Source organism: Papio anubis, chromosome 1, assembly GCF_008728515.1.
Source record: "Papio anubis isolate 15944 chromosome 1, Panubis1.0, whole genome shotgun sequence".
NCBI lineage: Eukaryota > Metazoa > Chordata > Mammalia > Primates > Cercopithecidae > Papio > Papio anubis.
In genome coordinates, this window is record NC_044976.1 from 51,190,616 (window position 1) to 51,214,231 (window position 23,616).

At 42.9% G+C, this 23,616-nt stretch overlaps 1 protein-coding gene and 1 pseudogene across 1 annotated transcript in view; both read left to right on the top strand.

Annotated features, from left to right (window-relative positions):
• ZYG11B (zyg-11 family member B, cell cycle regulator) overlaps positions 1-23,616 on the top strand; it is a 104,432-nt gene that overhangs the window by 12,824 nt on the left and 67,992 nt on the right. Inside the window, exon 2 of the mRNA XM_003891896.5 lies at positions 16,945-17,110. Coding sequence (XP_003891945.3) covers positions 16,945-17,110 — 166 coding nt within the window. The remainder of the gene's footprint in view (positions 1-16,944; positions 17,111-23,616) is intronic.
• On the top strand, positions 14,825-14,983 carry LOC116271866 (annotated as a pseudogene).

Consider the following 23,616-nt stretch of genomic DNA (forward strand, 5'->3'; position numbering starts at 1 on the left):
GTGATCTGCCCACCTCGGCCTCCCAAAGTACTGGGATTACAGGTGTGAGCCACTGTGCCCGGCCAGGACTTTTTTTTTTTTTTAAAAGCTGTAATATTCTTGGTGATATAACATTTGTAATTTTCATTTCATAGGCCCTGTAACCTTTTTTTTTTTTTTTTTTTGAGACAGTGTCTCACTGTATCACCCAGGCTGGAGTGTAGTGACGCGATATTGGCTCACTGCCACCTCTGCCTCCCGGGGTCAAGAGATTCTCCTGCCTCAGCCCCCCGAGTAGCTGGAATTACAGTTATCCACCACCACACCTGGCTAATTTTTGTATTTTTAGTAGAGACAGGGTTTCACCGTTGGCCAAGTGGGTCTTGAACTCTTGACCTCAGATGATCTGCCTGCCTCAGCCTCCCAAAGTCCTGGAATTACAGGCGTGAGCCCGAGCTACAGTGCTCAGCCGACCCTGTAAACTTTCTCAAGTCATTTTAACTTTCTGTGCCTCCATTTTTTAATTTGTAAAATGAAAAGGTTATATTAATCCTCTGTGTGATTCTTCCATCTCTTAAAGAAAAGGTAGTAAGATTCTAGCAAGTTAAAGGCGAGTACTATAGTAGAGTAGATACATTTTATTAGCTATAGTACTATGGGATCTGGGCAAACTGCTTTTATAGGCTTACATTTTGTGTAAAGTTGAGCTCTAACCTCTCTGAATGTATTACCCACCTTTTCACACCAGAGACCTTTTATTTCAATTAAGTTAAATTTCCAAAGTGCTTTGTTTTATTTATTTATTTTAATTTTTTTTTTTTTTTTTTTTTTGAGATGGAGTCTTGCTCTGCCGCCCAGGCTGGAGTGCAATGGCCAGATCTCAGCTCACTGCAAGCTCCACCTCCCGGGTTCACACCATTCTCCTGCCTCAGCCTCCCAAGTAGTTGGGACTACAGGCGCCCGCCACCGCATCTGGCTAGTTTTTTGTATTTTTTAGTAGAGACGGGGTTTCACCGTGTTAGCCAGGATGGTCTCGATCTCCTGACCTCGTGATCCGCCCGTCTCAGCCTCCCAAAGTGCTGGGATTACAGGCTTGAGCCACCGTGCCCGGCCTTTTTTTTTTTTTTTTTTTTTTTTTTGAGAGAGTCTGGCTCTGAAGCTCTGGCTGGAGTGCAGTAGCACGATCTTGGTTCACTACCACCTCTGCCTCCCAGGTTCAAGTGATTCTCCTGCCTCAGCCTCCCAGGTGCCCACCACCATGCCTGGCTAATTTTTTTATTTTTAGTAGAGATGTGGTTTCACCATGTTGGCCGGGCTGGTCTTGAACTCCTGACGTCAAGTGATCTGCCTGCCTCAGCCTCCCAACGTGCTGGTGTTACAGGCATGAGCCACTGCTCCTGGCCCTTGTTTTAAAGGTATTTTCATGGACATCCCATTTATTCCTCATTACCATTTTGTGGGATAGTCAGAGGTTTAGCTTCAATTTTTCAGATAAGGAAACTGAGAAGTTAATTGATTTTCCTAAGGTCACACAGCTAGTAAGTAGCAGAACCAGGACTGACTGTGTAAGCCCAGTGTTCTTTCCATTATTAACCCACTTCTCTGTTTACCATATTATGTTTCAAAACTCCAGGTTACCGTAACAGGAAAATAATGCTAAAGTATCCTTTGAATTGACAATTCCTGTGATCTGCTCAGTGGCCACTGACCTGAATTTTTGTTTTGTTTCCTAGAATAGCTTTATCACATGACCTTAGATGGAAGAGGAGGGCATTTATGTAGCTTTCCAGGTCTTGATCTTTTTTAGGTAGAACTCTACCCCCTTGCCCTTTAACACATATCCGCTTGCCATAGTGGCCAGGCCTTGAAGTGATATGTGCAAGAAGCTTGCTTTTCAATTTGGCATCTAGGAGTCTCCAAAGAGTAGTTGGTGTTCTTTTAAAAAGAAAAACAATTCTCCATAGTTGATAGCAAATAGTTCAATATATCTGTACCCTTAAGAACAATATTATCTATTATCTGTGATCTACGCCCTTGGTACTACCCTCTTTTTGTTTTTTTTTCTGTTTTTTTTTTTTTTTTTTTTTTGTTTTTTTTTTTTTTGAGACAAGGTCTCTGTCACCCAGGCTGGGGTGCAAGTGGCACGATCTCAGCTCACTGTAATCTCCGCCTCCTGGGTTCAAGCAATTCTCATGGTTCAGTCTCCTGAGTAGCTTGGATTACAGGTGTGCACCACCACCCCCAGCTAATTTTTTGTATTTTTAGTAGAGGCGGGGTTTCACCATGTTGGCCAGGCTGGGCTCCAACTCCTGGCCTCAAGTGATCCGCCCACCTTGGCCTTCCAAAGTGCTGGGATTACAGGTGTGAGCCACTGCGCGCTGCTGGTACTGTCTTCTTGACCTTCCTCCTCGTCTGTAAAATGATTACAATTGGGGTGGGGGAGGGTAAAGGGATTAGATCATATCTAAGGTTATAATAGATGTTTATTTCTGGAAGCCTGACTTGGTTGAATTAGTAATAGAAAATAAAAGTTTTGGCTGGGCGCGGTGGCTCACGTGTGTAATCCCAGCACTTTGGGAGGCTGAGGTGGGCAGATCACCTGAGGTCAGGAGTTCAAGATCAGCGTGGCCAACATGGTGAAACCCCATCTGTACTAAAAATACAAAAATTTGCCAGGTGTGGTGGCATGCGCCTGTAATCCTAGCTACTTGGGAGGCTGAGACAGGAGAAATGCTTGAACGGAAGAGGTAGAGGTTGCAGTGAGCCGAGATCGTGCCATTGCACTCCAGCCTGGGGCACAAGAGTGAGACTTCGTCTCAAAAAAAAAGAAAAGAAAAGTTTTTTAAAAACCCAAACAGTGGCCGGGCGCGGTGGCTCACGCCTGTAATCCCAGCACTTTGGGAGGCCGAGGCGGGCGGATCACAAGGTCAGGAGATCGAGACCACGGTGAAACCCCGTCTCTACTAAAAATACAAAAAATTAGCCGGGCGCGGTTGTGGGCGCCTGTAGTCCCAGCTACTCGGGAGGCTGAGGCAGGAGAATGGCGGGAACCCGGGAGGCGGACCTTGCAGTGAGCTGAGATCGCGCCATTGCACTCCAGCCTGGGCGACAGAGCGAGACTCCGTCTCAAAAAAAAAAAAAAAAAAAAAAACCCAAACAGGAGATTTCCCATGAAGTATTAGGATGAGGAGTCAGAAATGTCTAATAACTCAATTTCTCATAGGTACCTGTGAACTCAAATGATATTTGAGTGCCTTTCAGTTTCATTCTTTGGTTTGAAGGCTAGACTTGGGACTTAATATTTCTCTCTGGATATGTAGTCTTTTTCTCTAGAGGCAAATAGTATTTTAATTATACTTAACAATAAATTTGTACTTGACTGTTCATTTATTCATGCAATAAACATTTAGTGCCCACTATGTAATAGGCATTGTTTTAGGCTCTGAGAATACAGTAGTGAAGAAAACGCAGGGTTTTTTTCTATGCAGCTGATATTCTGCGGTAATACATTTATTGAGCAGATAGTATATGCCAGTTACTGTTCTCAGTGTATTGCATTTAGAATTTATTTAATTCTGACAACAATCCTGTGACATAGGTACTGCTCTTGTGTGCATTTTACAATCATGAACTGAGGTTCAGGGAGATTAAGTACTCTGCCTAAGGTTATGTAGTTTTGTAAATGATAGAGGTAGCATTTTAATCCAGGCAATCTGACTCCCAAGCCCACACTCTTCATCATAGTATTACATGGTCTTTTAGAAAGATGTCCGTAAAAAATCTGTTTCTATCATTAAATTGTCAAGTTTGTAATTTTTGTAGCCACCTGATTTCTGGCCCAATCTTTAGAAAAAAGTCACCCAAGGACACAGTAAAGGAGCACTGTGAAAGCCCTTGTGTTCTGTTACAGAAATTATCAGTCTTAGGAAGCTTTTGAGAAGGACATCTTAAGCCTGATTCTTACGAGTTGAGAGGCCAGGCATGGTGACTCACGCCTATAACCCCAGCACTTTGGAGGCTCAGGCAGGAGGATCGCTTGAGCCCAGGAGTTCAAGCCTGAGCAACATAGTAAGACCCTGTCTCTACACAAAAATTAAAAATTAGCCAGACATGATGGCACGTGCCTGTAGTCCCAGCTACTCAGAAGGCTGAGGTGGGAGGATCTTTTGAGCCTGGGAAGTCAAGGCTGTAGTGAGTTGTGATTATGCTATTGTACTCCAGCCTGGATGACAGAGCAAGACCCTGTCTCTAAAAAAACAAAAAGAAAAAATATATAAAAGAGATAATTTTTTTTTATAGCTGTACACTGTGTTTATGTTTTGTTACTTCAAGAATCAAAAAGTTAAAGTTCACAAAATCGCTAAGAAAGTTACAGTAAGATAATGTTAATTTATTATTGAAGAAAGAAAACGTTTGCTCAGGAGTTGGAGACCAGCCTGGGCAACAACATAGCAAGACCTTGTCTTTACTAAAAATAAAAAACATTAGCTGGGTGCTTTGGTGCACACCTGTAGTCCCACCTATTCCAGAGGCTAAGGTGAGAGGATCGCTTGATTCCAGGAAATTGAGACTGCAGTGAGCTATGATCACACCACTGTACTCCAGCCTGGATGATAGACTCTGCCCCCACCCCCAAAAAAGAAAAAAAATGTAAATAAATTTAGTGTAACCTAAGTATTTGTAGTCTATAATAGTGTGCAATAATGTCCTGGGCCTTCACATTCACTATTACTAACTCAACTGATTTATTCTGAGTACCTTCCAGTCCTGCAAGCTCCATTTATGTTAAGTCCCGTCTATAGGTGGACCATTTTTTATCTTTTATACCTAGTTTTACTGTACCTTTTCTTTCTTTCTTTCTTTCTTTTTTTTTTTGAGATGGAGTCTTTCTCTGTCACCCAGGATGGAGTGCAGTGGCACAATCTCAGCTCACTGCAGCCTCAGCCTTCCCAGTAGCTGGGACTACAGGCGCAAGCTACCACACCTAGCTAATTTTGTATTTTTAGTAGAGATGGGGTTTTACCATGTTGGACAGGCTGGTCTCAAACTCCTGACCTTAAGTGATCTGCCCACCTCAGCCTCTCAAAGTGCTGAGATTACAGGCTTGAGCCACTGCGCCCAGACTTTTTCTGTTTAGATTTTTCAGATAGACAAATACCATTTTGTTACAGTTGGCTGCAGTATTCAGTATAGTAACATGCTGTACAGGTTTTTGCATCCTATCTACTACCTAGGTTTGTGTGAGTGTACTCTGTGATCACACAATGACGAAATTGCCTAATGACACATTTCTCAGAGTGTATTCCTATTGTTAAGCAACACATGACTGTACTAATATTATCCCCACTCTACATAGGACAGAACTGAGTGTCAGAAGAGCTAGATAATTTGCTTAGTGTGATACCACTAGAATTCACCTTCAGTTCTACTGTTGTTCTTAACTACAATATTTCTAGAGAAGTCATTTTTGTGCCTCAGCTTTCTTAACTGTAAAATGAAATTTTTAATACTTTTTCTTCTACTTTGTAAGGTTATCGTGAGTATCAAGTGAAAATCAGGATGTGAATATGCTTTGTTTACTATAAGACATTGTTACCAGCATAATTCACAAATAATATTTTTTCTTGTGATTAACCAAAACGTAAACCTCATTACTCAGAGATTCTGAAGTCCGCAAGTGCTCAGAATGTTGAAATGCTTCTTGGCCATGGCTCTGGCAATTCCTTAACAGAATGAAACTTTTAATATACAAAACAAACTAACCAACAAAACACATAACTGACTGAATCTTGGGGAAATTACTGAGAATACCTCTAATTGAGTGTTGTGTAAATGACTAAATACTTCAAGGCAGGAGCATTAAGGAAGACCAATACAAACTGGAGTTGGGGTTGCAGGAAGGAAGGGTAGAGATGAAAAGAAAGCCATGAGAAGGTTTAGGAAGAGCTAATGGTATGAGATTCCTTTTTTGCCTTGTCTTCATTGCCCCACGCTCCCTGGTGTGCCTTGCTTTTATAACAAGCTGTGGTTCAAGAGCAGGGGATCTGCTTATAGGTAGTTCATTTATTCATACTTACTTCTCACTCAGTAGACACTGAAACATTTACTCTGTAAGCGTAGGGGATACGGAAATGTGTAAGGCATGGTTGTAACCTGGTGGTTTTCTTTTTTTGTTTGTTACGGAGTCTCAATCCGTCACCCAGGCTGGAGTGCAGTGGTGTGATCTTGGCTCACTGCACGCTCCGTCTCCCGGTTCAAGCAATTCTCCTGCCTCAGCCACCCGAGCCGCTGGGATTACAGGCATCCGCCACCATGCCCAGCTAATTTTTGTATTTTTAGTAGAGATGGGATTTCACCATGTTGGCCAGGCTGGTCTTGAACTCCTGACCTCAAGCGATCCACCCGTCTCAGCCTCCCAAAGTGATGGGATTACAGGTACGAGCCACTGCATCTGGCTGTTTTTGTTTTTTTGTTTTTTTTTTTTTTGGACAGACTTTTACTCTTGTTGCCCAGGCTGGAGTGCGGTGGTGCAAACAAGGGGAGAATCACTTGAATATTTAACTCTTTTTTTTTTTTTAAGATGGAGTCTCACTCTGTTGCCCAGACTGGAGTGCAGTGGCAGGCGATATTGGTTCACTGCAACCTCCACCTCCCAGGTTCAAGCAATTCTCCTGCCGTAGCCTCCCAAGTAGCAACTACAGGCGCGTGCCACCACGCCCAGCTAATTTTTCGTGTTTTTTTTGTAGAGACGGGGTTTCACTGTGTTAGCCAGGATGGTCTTGACCTTGTGATCTGCCCGCCTTGGCCTTTGAAAGTGTTGGAATTACAGGCGTGAGCCACTGTGCCTGGTGGATATTTATCTCTTTAAGTTATGACCTGTGTGGTCTAGTCTTAGTGCAGTGTCATAATCCATGGAACACAATCCTGCAACCAAAAAGTCATTTTGAAATAACTCAAAGTCTTTATATGCATTTCTGGAAACATCATGAAGTAGAATAGAGTTCACAGATACACCAAGCAGAATTATTAACCCTTCCTATATCTCCCAAACCCAGCAGAGTCCCTGATATTTACCTATTAGAACAACAAAAAAGAGAATGAGTTCAAATTAGGACAGTGATAAAGGGACTTCCCCAGTTTCTGAAAAATTTGTGCCAATTTACACTCTGACCAGCAGTATTTGAGAGGACCAATCTGGGCAAACTTTACTTGAAAAATTCACTTTTATCAGGTTTATATCATGTTCCAAAAAAACACTATATTAACCAAAAAAAAAAAGATCGGCCACCTTTTGTTTTTTTTTTTTTTTTGGGTGTGTGTGTGTGTGTGTGTGTGTGTGGCTGGAATTGTTCTTCCTATTTGCTATAGAATATATTTTCAGCCATTGCTCAGGGACTGTGTCACTCTGCTGCTGCTTGCTGTACTTGAGGTAGTTAATTACAGGGCTTCATTATCTCTTCTGACCATAATTAACAGATCTGGGTTAAATCTTGGATTCATTTTTGGAGTTTTTTTTTTTGGAGAGTAAGGTCTTAACTCCCCTCTCCATCCTTTCCCTCCATCTGAGAGGCCTTATGGGTAAGACAAAGGGCATGATATTTGGCATTGAAGATTGGTTCAAGGTTCAGTTCTGCCACATTCTAAATATATGAACTTGGGTACATTATTATTTCTGAGTTCCAGTATCCTCATATACAAAATGGTGTCTGTTACAGCAGTTCTACAAGAAAGTTGTGCGGGGTAAATGATATAATGTGTGTAAGAAATGTGTTGTATGAATGTTGATCAGCCTTTCAAAGAAAACTTGCCTGTCTCCTAGGGTGTCAGACATTATGCTAGGTTCTGGGTATTAAGAAAAAGTCAGCACTGATTTCTTGTTTGACTGTTTACTACATTTCGTCAATTCTTTTCTGCAAAATATTTTTCACTTTTGATTTTTTTTCCATTGTCATTGCTACTCTAATCCATGGCATTATCACCTCCTGTCTGAGCCACTGTAACTAGTTAGTCCCAAGTTGTATTTTGGCATTTATTTCGAAGCTGGACTAATAATTGTTCTGTTTGAGAGACGATATGGTGTAGTAGAAAAAGTATGGACTTCATTGTTAAGAGACCTGGATTTGTATCTTGGCCCCACTTTCTATAGTATGTGACACTGGGGAAGTTTCTTTACCACTCTCTTAATTTGAACTCATTCTTTTTTTTTTTTCTCTCTCATAACAGGTAAAAATCAGGGACTGCATGTGGTTCCAGGGATAACGGAAGGGTTAATAAGTTCCTTCTACTTGAAGAGTTCATGGCTAAGTGGGGTAAACAGATACAGTCATAAATAACCATGGTGTAACATGGAATTGTAAAAGAAAACTTGGGAATCAGTTATAAAGGGCAGTGTATGTAGTGGTAAAAGCACAGATTTAACTCTAGAGTAGATTGCCTGGGGTCTAATCCTGACTCTAATCCTTAGCTCTGTAATCTTGAGCAAATTGCTTAAACTCTCATAGCCTCAATGTCCTTACCTGTAGAATAGATTGGATACTGATGGAATTTAATTTATAGAATTCTTATGAGAAATACATGAAATTATATATGTAAAGCACTTAGCATAGTTAATAGCATATAGCACATAGCAATATAGTAGCATATAATTGCTGTATAATTATGATATTAGTATAGTAGTTAAGAACTTAAAAATATAAGCTTTGGCTTCATTCTTGTATTGAAGTAGGGGTTTAGCAATATATTGGCCATGTGAATATGGGGAAGAGATTTAACCTAAGCCTTAATTCCCTCATCTTTAAAATGCAATAATGTAATTGTGCTTGGCTCAGGATGTAGAAATGGAAAGAGATCTGCACCAGGACCTGATACATACTAAATGCCTTGTAAAAGATAGCTGTTGTGATTTTTATTCTTGCTCTGCCATCTGCTGGCTATTTTATCTCTGATATGTAAATTAATCTTTCTGAGCCTCAGTTTATTTTTGTTCAAAACAGTTGTTTTGAAGATTGAAAATATTTATGAAGTACATTGATTGGTGGCTGACACCACACAGTTGTCATTCAGTACACAGTAGCTGTTGTTAATGGTACAATTTAATTTTTCAGGTGCTCAGAATAAAATTAATTCTGCCTTAGAAATTAGGAAAGACATCACAGAAGTAGTGAGCTTCAAATTTTGAAAGACGAGGCTGGCTGTGCATGGTGGCGCATGCCTGTAATCCCAGCACTTTGGGAGGTGAGGCTGGCAGATCACCTGAGGTCGGGAATTCGAGAGCAGCTTGGCCAACGTAGAGAAACGCTGTCTCTACTGAAAATCTAAAAATTAGCCGGGCGTGGTGCACGTGCCTGTAATCCCAGCTACTTGGGAGGCTGAGGCAGGAGAATCACTTGAACCGGGAGGTGGAGGTTGCAGTGAGCTGAGATCACACCACTGCACTGCACCCTGGGCAACAGAGTGAGCCTCCGTCTCAAAAAATAAAAATAGAAAAAAGGCTGGACACGGTGACTCACGCCTGTAATCCCAGCACTTTGGGAGGCTAAGGCGGGCGGATCGCCTGAGGTCAGGAGTTCAAGACCAGCCTGACTAACATGATGAAACCCAGTTTCTACTAAAAATACAAAAAAATTAGTCGAGCGTGGTGCCACGCACCCGTAATCCCAGGTACCTGGGAGGCTGAGGTGGAGAATTGCGTGAACCTGGGAGGTGGAGGTTGCAGTGAGCCGAGATTTGCCATTGCACTCCAGCTTGGGCAACAAGTGCCAAACTGTCTCCAAAAAAAATAAATACATAAATAAAAAAATTTTTTTAAAATGAAAGATGAGTGAGATTTTTGCCATAAAAGGACTAACAAAGCCCTGAGGTGTGAAAATGTCTGTTACAGTACTTAAGGAACAGTAAGGGCTAGGTTGCTTAAACATGCAGTTTAGGGTATCTGGCAGGTAGCTTGTTTGGGGCAGGGAGAAGAGAACAGTGAGAAAGGCTAGAGAGGAAGATAGGAACTAGCTAGGAAAATGTTTCGAATACCTTGTTAAAGTGTTTATACTTTATAGGTCTCTCTTTTTCCAACTTTTACTTGTAACAGCTGAAGAAACTAAACTTGCTGGGGAGTAGAGGAGGGAATTACTTAAAACCAGTGTTCAAACAGGAATTTCTTGGTGATCTTGTGGTGTTATTTATTTATTTTATTTTTGAGACGGAGTTTCGCTCTTGTTGCCCAGGCTGGAATGCAATGGCGCGATCTTGGCTTACCGCAATCTCCGCCTCCCGGGTTGCCACCACACTTGGCTAATTTTTGTATTTTTATTAGAGACAGGGTTTCGCCATGTTGGCCAGGCTGGTCTTGAACTCCCGACCTCAGGTGATCCGTCTGCCTCAGCCTCCCAAACTGCTGGGATTACAGGCATGAGCCACCACGCCCATCCTTCTCAATTTTCAAAATACAGAGTTAATATTTCCCTGGTGTCCTTCAAAGATAACTAGTTTTTATTTTGTGTCATTATGAACTCATGAATTGAAACATATTTGAGGTACAATTCACTGTAGTTTTTAACCTTTTTCCTTATCTTTGAAATGAGGAGTTTGGATAAGATGACCTCTAACTATCATTAACATTTTGATGTATTTATTTCTAGTCTTGTGGTTTCACTTGTTTAAACTATTTATTTTAGTTTAGTTTAGTTTTGAGATGGAGTCTTGCTCTGTCACCCAGGCTGTAGAGCAGTAGCGCAATCTTGGCTCACTGCAACCTCCGCCTCCCGGGTTCAGGCGATTCTCCTGCCTCAGCCTCCCACAATGCTGGGATTTCAAGTGTGAGCCACTCTGCCTGGCCCCCGGCAACTTTTTTTTTTTCTTTTTGAGACGGAGTTTCGCTCTTGTTGCCCAGGCTGGAGTGCGGTGGCGCGATCTCAGCTCACTGCAACCTGCGCCTCCCAGGTTCAAGTGATTCTCCTGCCTCGGCCTGCCGAGTAGCTGGGATTACAGGCATGGGCCACCATGCCTGGCTAATTTTTGTATTTTTGGTAGAGGCAGAGTTTCACAGTGTTGGTCAGGTTGATCTTGAACTGCTGACCTCAGGTGATCTGCCTGCCTTGGCCTCTCAAAGTGCTGGGATTACAGGCGTGAGCCACCGTGCCAGACTCTGGCAAGTATTTTTAATAACAGCTTTATTGAGATATAATTCATGTACCATGCATTTCACCTATTAAAGTGTACCCAGTTCAGTGGTTTTTAATATATGCAGAGTGGTGCAACTATAGCCACAATCAATTTTAGAGCATTTTCATCTCTCCAAAAAGAAGCCCTGTGCCTACTAGCATTCACTTTCCATTTTCTTCTAACCCACCCTCCCCCTAACCCTAAGCAACCAATAATCTCCTTTCTGTCTCTGTAGATTTACCTCTTCTGAACAGTTCATACAAATGGGATCATACAGTATGTGGTCTTTTTGTGACTGGCTTCTTCCACTCAGCATGTTTTCAAGGCTCATTTATGTTGATCAGCATTCCTGTTTTGCTAAGTAGTATTCTATTGTGGGGCTGTACTATATTTTGTTTATCCAGTCACCTGGTTTTTGTGTTTTTGAAATAGAGTCTTGCTCTGTCACCCAGGCTGGAATGCAGTGACACCATCACGACTCACTGCAGCCTCCCACTTCAGCCCCCGAGTAACTAAGGCTACAGATACTGGCTACCACACCCAGCTAATTTTTGTGTTTTTTGTAGAGATGGGGTTTCATCATGTTGCCCAGGCTGGTCTTGAACTTCTGGGCCCAAGTGATCCTCCCAAAGTACTGGGATTATAGGTGTGAACCACCATGCCCACCCCATCCCACCCTGCCCATTTATCAGTTTTGATGGATATATTTGGGTTGTTTCTACTATGATATAGTTCAAAAAAAAAAAAAAAAAGCTGGTGTGGTGGCTCACACCTGTAATCCCAGCAGTTTGGGAGGCTGAGGCAGGCAGATCACTTGTGGTCAGGAGTTTGAGACAAGCCTGGCCAACATGGTGAAACCCTGTCTCTACCAAAAATACAAAAATTAGCCGGGCGTGGTGGCATGCGCCTGTAGTCCCAGCTATTCTGGAGGCTGAGGCAGGAGAATCACTGGAACCTGCCATGAGGTGGAGGTTGCAGTGAGCCAAGATTACCACTGCACTCCAGCCTGAGTGACAGAGCAAGACTCTGTCTCAAAAACACACAAAAAAAACACCCCCCAAAAATTTGGTCTTCATACCCTGTTTCTTGCACGTTAGCTCCCAAACCCCTTGGAAGCTCTGGAGTGAAAAGAGTTTTTGTATGCTAATGAGTTGACTGGTGTCTGGGAGCCCCTAGATAGCTTCTTTCTGGGCTGGTTGCCAGAAGGACCAAGGCATATGACAGGAAAAAACATTTTTTCTTTCTTTATACTCCTTTATATTCACACCACTCTCAATACTTTTGATACCAAACCATATAGTAGGAGAAAAGAAACTGTTTTCTCCTACTGTACTCTCAACACAGATCACTTCTGTGATCAGATGTGTGGTTTTTTTTTTTTCCAATACAGAGCAATTCTATTTTCAGCAGACATCAGTTGGGTACCCTAAAATTTACCTCAGTTCTGACAATAACCAGCGTTAGCATAGACCTCACAAGTGAGCGGCTCACTTCCACAAGACGGCCTCCTTCAGATGCCAATTCAGGTAGTAGGTCTCTGGATTAACCACAACACCTGTCAGTCTTGGCTACAAATTGGAGGTTCCTACACCTCGCTCCCTGGGTTTGATAATTTGCCAGAGTGCTCACAGAACCCATGAAAAGTTTACTTACTTTATTACAAAGGATATTTTGAAGGATACAGATGAACAGCCAGATGGAAGACATACATAGGGCAACCTAGGGGGAAGGAGCTTGAAGCTTCCATGCCTTCTTCAGCACACCCCCCTCCCAGCACTTCAGTGTGTGCAGCATCCTGGATACTTTCCAAACCCCATTTTTGGGGGGTTTTATGGAGGCCTACATATGCATGATTGATTAAATCACTGGCCATTGGTTATCAACAACTTTGAGCCCCTCTCCCCTCCCTGGAAGTTAATGGTAAGTGAAGTGCCTTCCTGAGTTCTGTGAGTCATATTAGCAGATAATCAAACATGAGGCCCTCCTCAGGGGATCTTGGAATCCCACAGTTTATAGTCCATTGGTCAGAAGTACAGGTGGAAACCTGGGACTTGCGGCTGGCACCTGCAGTGGGGCAGTGGCCTAAACTGTAGTGCTATGCTAATTCTGGGTAGTTAGTGTCAGAATCAAATTGAATTGTAGGATATCCAGTTGGTGTCAGAACTGGTTGTTGGCGTGGGAAGAGCCCAGAAATTTGGTGTCAGTAGTGTTGTGAGTAAAAACAATTCAGACCACTTTTTTTTTTTTGAGGGGGGACAGAGTCTCGCTATGTTGCCCAGGCTGGAGTGCGGCAGCGTGATCTCAGCTCACTGCAACCTCCACCTCCCATGTTCAAGCGATTCTCTTGCTTCAGTCTCCTGAGTAGCTGGGATTACAGAAGTGCATCACCACACCCAGCTAATTTTTGTATTTTTAGGAGAGACGGGATTTCACCAAGTTGGTCAGGCTGGTCTTGAACGCCTGACCTCATGATCTACCCACCTCGGCCTCCCAAACTTCTAGAATTACAGGTGTGAGCCACCATGCCCAACCTCAGACCACTTTTTAACTGTTATGAACAATGCTTGTGTAAACATTCATATACAAGATTTTGTGTGGGCATGTTTTTATTTCTGGGTGTATATTTAGGAGTAGAATTCCTGGGTCATATTGGTAACTCTGTTTAATTTTGTAATAAACTTCTAAGCTGTTTTCCAAGGCAGCCGCAACATTTTTCATTTCCACCAGCAATATATGAGGTTTCCAATGTTTTCTCCCATCAACAATTGTTGTCCATGGTTCTTTTTTTTTTTTTTTTTTTTTAGAGTCTCACTTTGTCACCCAGGCTGGAGTGCAATGGTGCCATCTTGGCTTATTGCAACCTCCACCTCCCAGGGTCAAGCAATTCTCCTGCCTTAGCCTCCCTAGTGTCTGAGATTACAGGCATCTGCCAACACACCTGCCTAATTTTTTTGTATTTTTTTTTTTTTGAGACAGAGTTTTGCTCTTGTTGCCCAGGCCAGAGGCGCAATCTCAGCTCACCGCAGCCTCTGCCTCCTGGATTCAAGCAATTCTCCTGCCTCAGCCTCCCAAGTAGCTGGGATTACAGGCATGCACCACCATGCCCAGCTAATTTTGTATTTTTAGTAGAGACGGGGTTTCTGCATGTTGGTCAGGCTGGTCTCGAACTCCCGACTTCAGGTGATCCACCTGCCTTGGCCTCCCAAAGTGGTGGGATTACAGGCTTGAGCCACTGTGCCTGGCCATTTTTTGTATTTTTACTAGAGACGAGGTTTCACCATGTTGGCCAGGCTGGTCTCGAACTCCTGACCTTAGGTGATCTGCCTGCCTCGGTCGGCCTCCCAAGGATTACAGGTGTGAGCCACTGTGCCCAGCCCCTTTGCCTTTTATTTATTTATTTATTTGTGTTTTTGAGATGGGGTCTGGCTCTATTGCCCAGGCTGGAGTGCAGTGGCACCATCCTGGCTCACTGCAGCCCTTGCCTCCTGGATTCAAGCAATTCTCCTGCCTCAGCCTCCCAAGTAGCTGGGACTACAGACACCTGCAACCACGCCTAGCTAATTTTTGTATTTTTAGTAGAGACAGCATTCACCGTGTTGGCCAGGCTGGTCTCGAACTCCTGACCTCAGGTGATCCACCCTCCTTGGCCTCCCAAAGTGTTGGGATTACAGGCATGAGCCACCGCACCCGGCCTACCTCTCAGCCTTTTGGCTAAGATCAAGTGTAGTATCTGTTCTTATCAGTTTATTTTACATTTATTTATTTTTTTATTTTTTGAGAGGGAGTTTCCCTCTTGTCACCCAGGCTGGAGTGCAATGGCGTGATCTCGGCTCACTGCAACCTCCGCCTCGTGGGTTCAAGCAATTCTCCTGCCTCAGCCTCCCAAGTAGCTGGGGTTACAGGCATGCACCACCACCCCCGGGTAATTTTTGTATCTTTTGTGGAGACGGGGTTTCACCATGTTCCTCAGACTGGTCTCAAACTGCTGGGCTCAAGCAATATTCCTGCCTCAGCCTCTCAAAGTTCTGGCATTACAGGTGTTAGCCACTGTGTCCTTTTCACTTCCTGTATGATGATCTTTGAAGCACAAAAGTTTTTAATTTTGATGAAGTTTAATAGATATACATTGGTGTCATATCTAAGAAACTTTACTAATCTAAAGCCTAAACTTTTTACACCTATGTTTTCTTCTAAGAGAAACAATCTTAGCTCTTATATTTATGACCTTGATCTATTTTGAGGTAATTTTTCTCCATGGTGTGAAGGACTCTGTCTTTATTCTTTTGTATGTTGATGTCCAGTGGTCCCAGCATCCTTTGTTGAAAAGCCTATTCTTTTTTTTTTTTTTTTTTTTTTTGAGACGGAGTCTCACTCTGTCGCACGATCTCGGCTCACTGCAAGCTCCGCCTCCCATATTCATGCCATTATCCGGCCTCAGCCTCCTGAGTAGCTGGGACCACAGGCATCTGCCACCACGCCTGGCTAATTTTTTTGTATTTTTAGTAGAGATGGGATTTCACTGTGTTAACCAGGATGGTCTCCATTTCCTGACCTCATAATCTGCCTGCCTTGGCCTCCCAAAGTGCTGGGATTGCAGGTATGAGCCACCGCTCCTGGCCAAAAAGCAAGCCCATTGAGTTATCCTGGCACTCTTGTCAATATCAATTGACCATGAATGTAAGAGTTTATTTCTGAACTCTGAATTCTAGTTCATTGATCAGTGTGTCCTTATGCTGGTGCCATACAGTTTTGATTATTATAGTAATCAAAGTCTTTCAACTTTGTTTTTCTTTTCCAAGATCGTTTTGGCTATTCTAGGTGTTGCATTTCCATATGAATCTTAGGATAAGCTTGTCTTTTTTGTTTGTTTTATGAGATGGAGTTTCGCTCTTGTTGCCCAGGCTAGAGTGCAATGGCGTGATCTCGGCTCACTGCAACCTCTGCTTCCCAGGTTAAGCGATTCTTCTGCCTCAGCCTCCCAAGTAACTGGGATTACAGGCATGTGCCACCATGCCTGGCTAATTTTGTATTAGTATTTAGTAGAGACGGGGTTTCTCCATGTTGGTCAATCTGGTCTCAAACTCCTGACCTCAGGTGATCCACCTGCCTCGGCCTCCAAAGTGCTGGGATTATAGGCGTGAGCCACCACACCCGCCCTTGTTTGTTTTTTGAGACAGAGCCTCACTCTATCACCTAGGCTGGAGTGCAGTGGCATAACCTCGGCTCACTGCAGCTTCCGCCTCTCGGGTTCAAGTGATTCTCCTCCCTCAGCCTCCTCAGTAGCTGGAATTACAGACATCCACCACCATGCCTGGCTAACTTTTGTATTTTTAGTGGAGATGGGGTTTCGCCACGTTGGCCAGGCTGGTCTCGAACTCCTGGCCTCAAGTGATCCTCCCATCTCAGCCCTACCCTATTTTTAAAAAACAGCTCTCTCAGCTTTGTACTCATGTCTGAACAGCATATTGTGATGCTTTAGTTGGTTTCGAGCTTCCTAAGCTCTGAGGTTTTCCATTCACCATCCCCGACTGATTAGAACCCCCTGCTGTGTGCTTACTTAGTACCCAGTGTGTCTTCTATTTTAGTACTAAAGGGACTGTATATAAATGTTTGTTTCAGTGTTTCTCTTCTATTGCTTCTTGAGAACATGGATCACAGATTGTATTCCACTGCCTTACACAGTGTCTAGCATATGATAAGACACTAAAGAAATACTAGTAGAATGAGTAAATGAATGTTTTGTTCTCTGCTTTTCTGGAAACTAACTTGTTGGTTTTTGTGTTTCCTTTATATTTTTCCCTGGGCTGCAAGGAGGAGGCATCTCCTTATTCCCTACTTGATATCTGCTTGAATTTCTTGACTACTCACCTTGAGAAGTTCTGTTCAGCCAGACAAGATGGAACACTGTGTCTGCAGGAACCTGGAGTATTCCCACAGGAGGTGGCTGATCGACTGCTTCGGACCATGGCTTTTCATGGTAAAAAAATAAACAGAGGAAACAAAAATTATGTGCTGTTAATTGGATTGGATTTTGAAGTGCTACAGTAGCCATTTAATTATTTTCTTAGAAATAACCGAGAAGGCCACGTGAGCCTGATTCCAGGACTATGAATTCATTTATTTTTACCTATCTTGCCTCTTACTGTGTAATTTAGAATAAACTTTTTTTTTTTTTTTCTCTTGACAGGGTCTCACTCTGTTACCCAGGCTGGAGTGCAGTGGTGCAAACATGACTCACTGCAGCCTCAACCTCCTGGGCCCAAGTGATCCTCCCAGCTCAGCCTCCCGTGTAGCTGGGAGCACGGGCTTGTGCCACCACGCCTGGGCTACTCTTAACGCTTTTTTTTGTTTTTGTTTTGTTTTTTTTTTTTGAGACGGAGTCTCGCTGTTGCCCAGGCTGGAGTGCAGTGGGCGCGATCTCTCGGCTCACTGCAAGCTCCGGGCCCCGGGTTCACGCATTCTCCTGCCTCAGCTTCCTAATTTCAATGCTTTTCATATTTCAATGTGGCAAACCTTTTTTTTTGACTTTGAAACGTCTTTTTTTTTTTTTTTAATTTTTTAAGAAACGGTCTTGTTCTGTTGCCCAGGCTGGAGTGCAGTGGCACAGAGCTCCTGGGTTTATGTGATCTGATTCAGCCTCCTGAGTAGCTGGGACTACAGCTTGGCTAATCTTTTTATTTTTATTTTTGTAGGGATAAGGTCTCACTCTGTTGCCAAGGCTGGCCTCAAACTCCCTGCCTCAAGCAATCTTCCAACCTTGGCCTCCCAAAGTACTGGGATTAGAGGCATGAGCCACCATGCACAGCTGAGAAGTCATGTCAGAAATAACTCCTATAACTTGTATCCATTTAGAGGTTTGCCAGTATAAAATATCTTACCTCGGGTCGAGCGTGATGGCTCATGCCTGTAATCCTAGCACTTTGGGAGGCCGAGGCAGGTGGATCACCTGAGGTCAGGAGTTCGAGACCAGCCTGGCCAAGATGGCGAAACCCCATCTCTACTAAAATACAAAAATTAGCTGGATGTGGCAATACATGCCTATAATCCCAGCTACTCGGGAGGCTGAGACAGGAGAATCACTTGAACCCAGGAGGCAGAGGTGGCAGTGAGCCGAGATCGTACCACCGCATTCCAGTTGGGGTGACAGAACGAGACTCTGTCTCAAAACAAACAAACAAACAAACACAAAAAAACCCTTGTATCTTCTTTTGACAGTGGGAGAATTATTACTGTTATGGAAAAACTAATTTCTGATTTTGACCTTTGAGATGGGAAATCACAGCCAATTTAGTACTTTGATTTTCAAAAACCAATTCTGAAAATCAATTGAGAAGTTCTTATCTGTGTAGTTTTGCTTATGTATGGAGTATTTTTGTTACTTCAAGTTTTAATTTGAAAGAGATATACCGGCCGGGCGCGGTGGCTCAAGCCTGTAATCCCAGCACTTTGGGAGGCCGAGACGGGCGGATCACGAGGTCAGGAGATCGAGACCATCCTGGCTAACACGGTGAAACCCCGTCTCTACTAAAAAATACAAAAAACTAGCCGGGCGCGGTGGCTCACGCCTGTAATCCCAGCACTTTGGGAGGCCGAGGTGGGCGGATCTTGAGGTCAGGAGTTCAAGACCAGCCTGACCAACATGGTGAAACCCCGTCTCTACTGAAAATACAAAAACTAGCCGGGTGTGGTGGTGCACACCTATAGTCCCAGCTACTCAGGAGGGTGAGGCAGGAGAATCGCTTGAACCCAGGAGGTGGAGGTTGCAGTGAGCAGAGATTGTGCCACCGCACTCCAGCCTGGGCGACAGAGCGAGACTCTGTCTCAAACAAACAAAAAAACCAAAAAACAAAAACAAAAAAAAGCTAAGATACACCTTTATATCTTTACAGTTGGTAAATTCATAAGTATGGAATATGATTTGTCCACAGCTATAGAATAGAATGAAAATTTGGCAATAATAATAGCTGTCATTTATTGAATGCCTATGTGCCAGGCATTTTACATACATTTTCATGGAATTTTCACAAAAACTCTATAAGGTAGCTATTATCATCCCCATTTACATACAGATAAACTGAGGCTGAGAAGTAACTTGCTGAGGGTCAAACTGCAAGTAAATAGTGGAGTCCTAATTCATGTGCAAGTCTGTCCAACTTTAAATATATGCTCATCCCACTGTGCCACACAGCCTTCCTACACCTGTATTGGAGGTATCCTTGCTCCTGGATGCCAGATAGTGGTTTATACTTTTGCTGTGACTTTATATGTATAAAACTATTAAGTATAAGTGCCAATAATGTGTTCCAAGGAAGAGTAGGATGAAATGAGGCTGTAACTGAGGCATTTTGGGATAATTTAGGAAAGAAGAAGACCTCTACATTCCTTGTTTTTCACGAAGTTCCTCATGCCTGCAGTCTCTCTGAATTTTTCCAACCTGTCATAATAACTAGGGTAAATTTTTGTATTATATATGTTAAAGTTAAAAGTCCCTTACACAGCTGTACAACCGTTTAAGAGATTGTGCCAGTGCTAGCATTTCTTTCTAATCTCAATTTAATGATTATGCTTAGTATATTATTATTATTATTTTTTTTTTTTTTGAGATTGAGTCTCACTGTGTCGCCCAGGCTGGAGTGCAGTGGTGCAATCTCAGCTCACTGCAGCCTCCACCCCCTGAGTTCAAGCGATTCTCCTGCCTCAACCTTCTGAGTAGCTGGTACTACAGGCACCTACCACCACACCCAGCTAATTTTTGTATTTTTAGTAGAGACAGGGTTTCACCATGTTGGCCAGGTTGATCTTAAACTCCTGACCTCCAGTGATCCACCTGCCTTGGACTTCCAAAGTGCTGGGATTATAGGCATGAGCCACCGCACCCGGCCAGTGCTCAGTATGTTAGATTTAAAAAAGAAAACTCATCTTGTAAATCAAAAGAACAAATGCTAAGGCCTTAACTTTGCCAGATTCAGTTATCCTTTGGAAATGTAACTACTGATAGCTAATAGTAGTAGCTAACATTTATTGAATGCTTATTATTATATGTCCGGCACTATAGCAAATGGTTTATATGAATAAGATAATAGGAGTGGGTTTTAAGCAAGTCTAACTAAATATTTGTCCTCAGAGTAATGTCTTGGAGAGGCTACACACTTGAAATGTATTTTCTATCTCTTCTTTTCTTTCTTTTTTTTTTTTTTTGAGACGGAGTCTCGCTCTGTCGCCCAGGCTGGAGTGCGGTGGCGCGATCTCGGCTCACTGCAAGCTCCACCTCCCGGGTTCACGCCATTCTCCCGCCTCAGCCTCCGAGTAGCTGGGACTACAGGCGCCCGCCACCACGCCCGGCTAGTTTTTTGTATTTTTAGTAGAGACGGGGTTTCACCATGTTAGCCAGGATGGTCTCAAGCTCCTGACCTCGTGATCCACCCGCCTCGGCCTCCCAAAGTGCTGGGATTACAGGCTTGAGCCACCGCGCCCGGCCCTATCTCTTCTTTTCAAACTGCCTTCAGATAAGGAAACTGAGGGTCAGAAAAATAACTTGTTGCCCCTAATTGTGTTCACCCCAGTGTGATTACCTGTTTTATTCATCAAGAAGGGTTCTGAATTATTTAATCTCTTTATACAAATCATATCCATCTTTAGTCAAGATTTGATACTACTGAGAATATGCAAAAGAACATGTTGCCAGTTCTTGTCTCAATTTGTAAAAGTTACTTTATACATTTTCTTTGTGTTTGAAAATATTCATACTGAGAAAACAGTTGTTCGATTGATACTTTTGTTTTTTATTTATTACTGTTATTATTTTTTTCTTGAGACAGAGTCTCGCTCTGTCACCCAGGCTGGAGTGCAGTGGCACAATCTCGGCTCACTGCAACCTCTGCTTCCCAGGTCAAGCAGTTCTCATGCCTCAGCCTCTGGAGTAGCTGGGGTTACAGGCATATGCCACTACACCTGGCTAATTTTTGTATTTTTTTTTAGTAGAGATGGGATTTCACCATGTTTGCTAGGCTGGTCCTGAACTCCTGACCTCAAGTGATCTACCACCTAGTCCTTCCAAAGTGCTGGGATTACAGGAGTGAGCCACCGCTCCCAGCCTTGTGGATACTTTTAAAATTGGTAATATCAGCCGAGGGCAGTGGCTCACACCTGTAATCCGAGTACTTTGGGAGGCCAAGGCAAGCAGATCACCTGAGGTCAGGAGTTTGAGACCAGCCTGGCCAACATGGCAAAACCCTGTCTCTACTAAAAATACAAAAATTAGCCCAGTGTGGTGGCGGGTGCCTGTACTCCCAGCTACTCGGGAGGCTGAGGCAGGGAGAATTGCTTGAACACGGAGGTGGAGGTTGCAGTGAGCCAAGATTGCGCCATTGCACTCCAGCCCGGGCGACAGGGTGAGACAGTGTCTCAAAAAAACAAAACAACAAAAACAAAAAACTGGTAATATCGTACTGTTTCTAATAGCATATTGATTCTAGAAAATGTTTAACATACACATTTAAAATTTTTTACTTATTTACTCAATTCAAAGGATTAATGATATTAGTAGCAGTCTTTTTTGCATGTGTTAAACAATTTTCTATTCTTTTATTTTTTGTACAGACAGGGTCTTGCCATGTTCCCCAGGCTGGTCTTGAACTACTGGTCTCAAGTTAGCCTCCTGCCTCAGGCTTCCAAAGTACTGAGATTACAGGCATGAGCCAACATGCCCAGCCTACTTTGTTTTTTTGAGATGGAATCTCACTCTGTCGCTCAGGCTGGAATGCAGTGGTACAGTCTCGACTCGCTGCAATCTCTGCTTCCTGGGTTCAGTTGATCCTCCTGGCTCAGCCTCTCAAGTAGCTGGGACTATAGGTGCCTGACACCACGCCCAGCTAATTTGTGTATTTTTAGTAGAGACAGGGTTTCACCATGTTGGCCAGGCTGGTCTCGAACTCCTGACGTCAAATGATCCACCTGCCTTGGTCTCCCAAAGTGCTGGGATTACAGGCGTGAACCACTGTGCCTGGCCCTGGCCTATTTTTAAATTGACATAAAATAATTGTACATATTTATGGGATATGTAATGATGCTGCAATACATATAATGTATAGTGATAAGATTGGAGTAATTAGCATACTCATCATCTCAAACATTTGTATTGGAAATATTCACTATCATTCCTTCTAGCTATTTGAAACTAAGAATTATTGTTAACTGTAGTCATCCTACAGTGTGTAGAACACTAGAACTGACTCCTCCTGTCTAGCTGTAATTCTGTATCCTTTAATCAATCTCTGCCTGTCATCCTCTTCCCTCTACAAGTCGCCAGCCTCTACTAAACTGTTCTACTTTTACTTCTGTGAGATCACTGGTTTTAGCTTTCACATATGAGTGAGAACATGCCATGTTTAACTTTATGCTCCTGGCTTATTTCACTTAACATAATGTCCTCCAGTTCCATCCATGTTACTGTGAATGACAGGATTTCATTCTTTTTGATGGCTGTATGGTATTCCATTATGTATATACACCACATGTTCTTCATTCATTCATCTGTTATTGGACACATAGATTGATTCTGCATCTTGCTATTGTGAATAGTGCTGCAGTAAACACGGGGATACAGATGTCTCTTTGATATTCTCATTTCCTTTCCTTTGAATAAATGTCAAGTAGTGGGATTGCTGGATATGGTAGTTCTATTTGTAGTTTTTTGAGGAAACTTCATACTGCTTTCCATAGAGGCTGTACTAGTTTACATTTCCACCAACAATGTATAAGAGTTCTCTTTTCTACATCCAGTATTTGTTATTTTTTGTCTTTTGTTAATAGCCATCCTGGGGTGATATAATACCTCATTGTCATTTTGATTTGCATTTCCTTGATGATTAGTGATGTTGAGCATTTCTTTATATATTTGTTGGCCATTTGTATGTCTTCTTTTGACAAATATCTATTCAGGTCATTTGCCCACTTTTAAATTGGATTGTTTATTTTTCTGTTGAGATGTTTGAGTTTCTTATATATTCTGGATATTAATCCCCTGTGAGATAAATAGTCGACAGATATTTTCTCCCATTCTATAGGTTGTCTTTCCACTCTGTTGATTGTTTCCTTTGCTGTGCTGTGCAGAAGCTTTTAGCTTGATATAATCCCATTTGTCTATGTTTGTTTTTGTTGCCTGTGCTTTTTTTTTTTTTTTTTTTGGACAGGGTCTCACTCTGTTACGCAGGCTGGAGTACAGTAGTGTGATCATGGCACACTGCAGCCTTAACCCCCCAGGCTCAAGCAATCCTCCTGCTTCAGCCTCCCAATTAGCTGAGACTATAGGCATGTACCACCATGCCCAGGTAATTTTTAAAATTTTTTGTAGAGGCAGGGTCTTACCATGGTTCCCAAGCTGGTCTTGAACTCTTGAACTCAAGTGATCCTCCTGCCTTGGCCTCCCAAAGTGCTAGAATTACAGGCATGAGCCACCATGCCTGGCCTGTGCTTTTGAGGTCT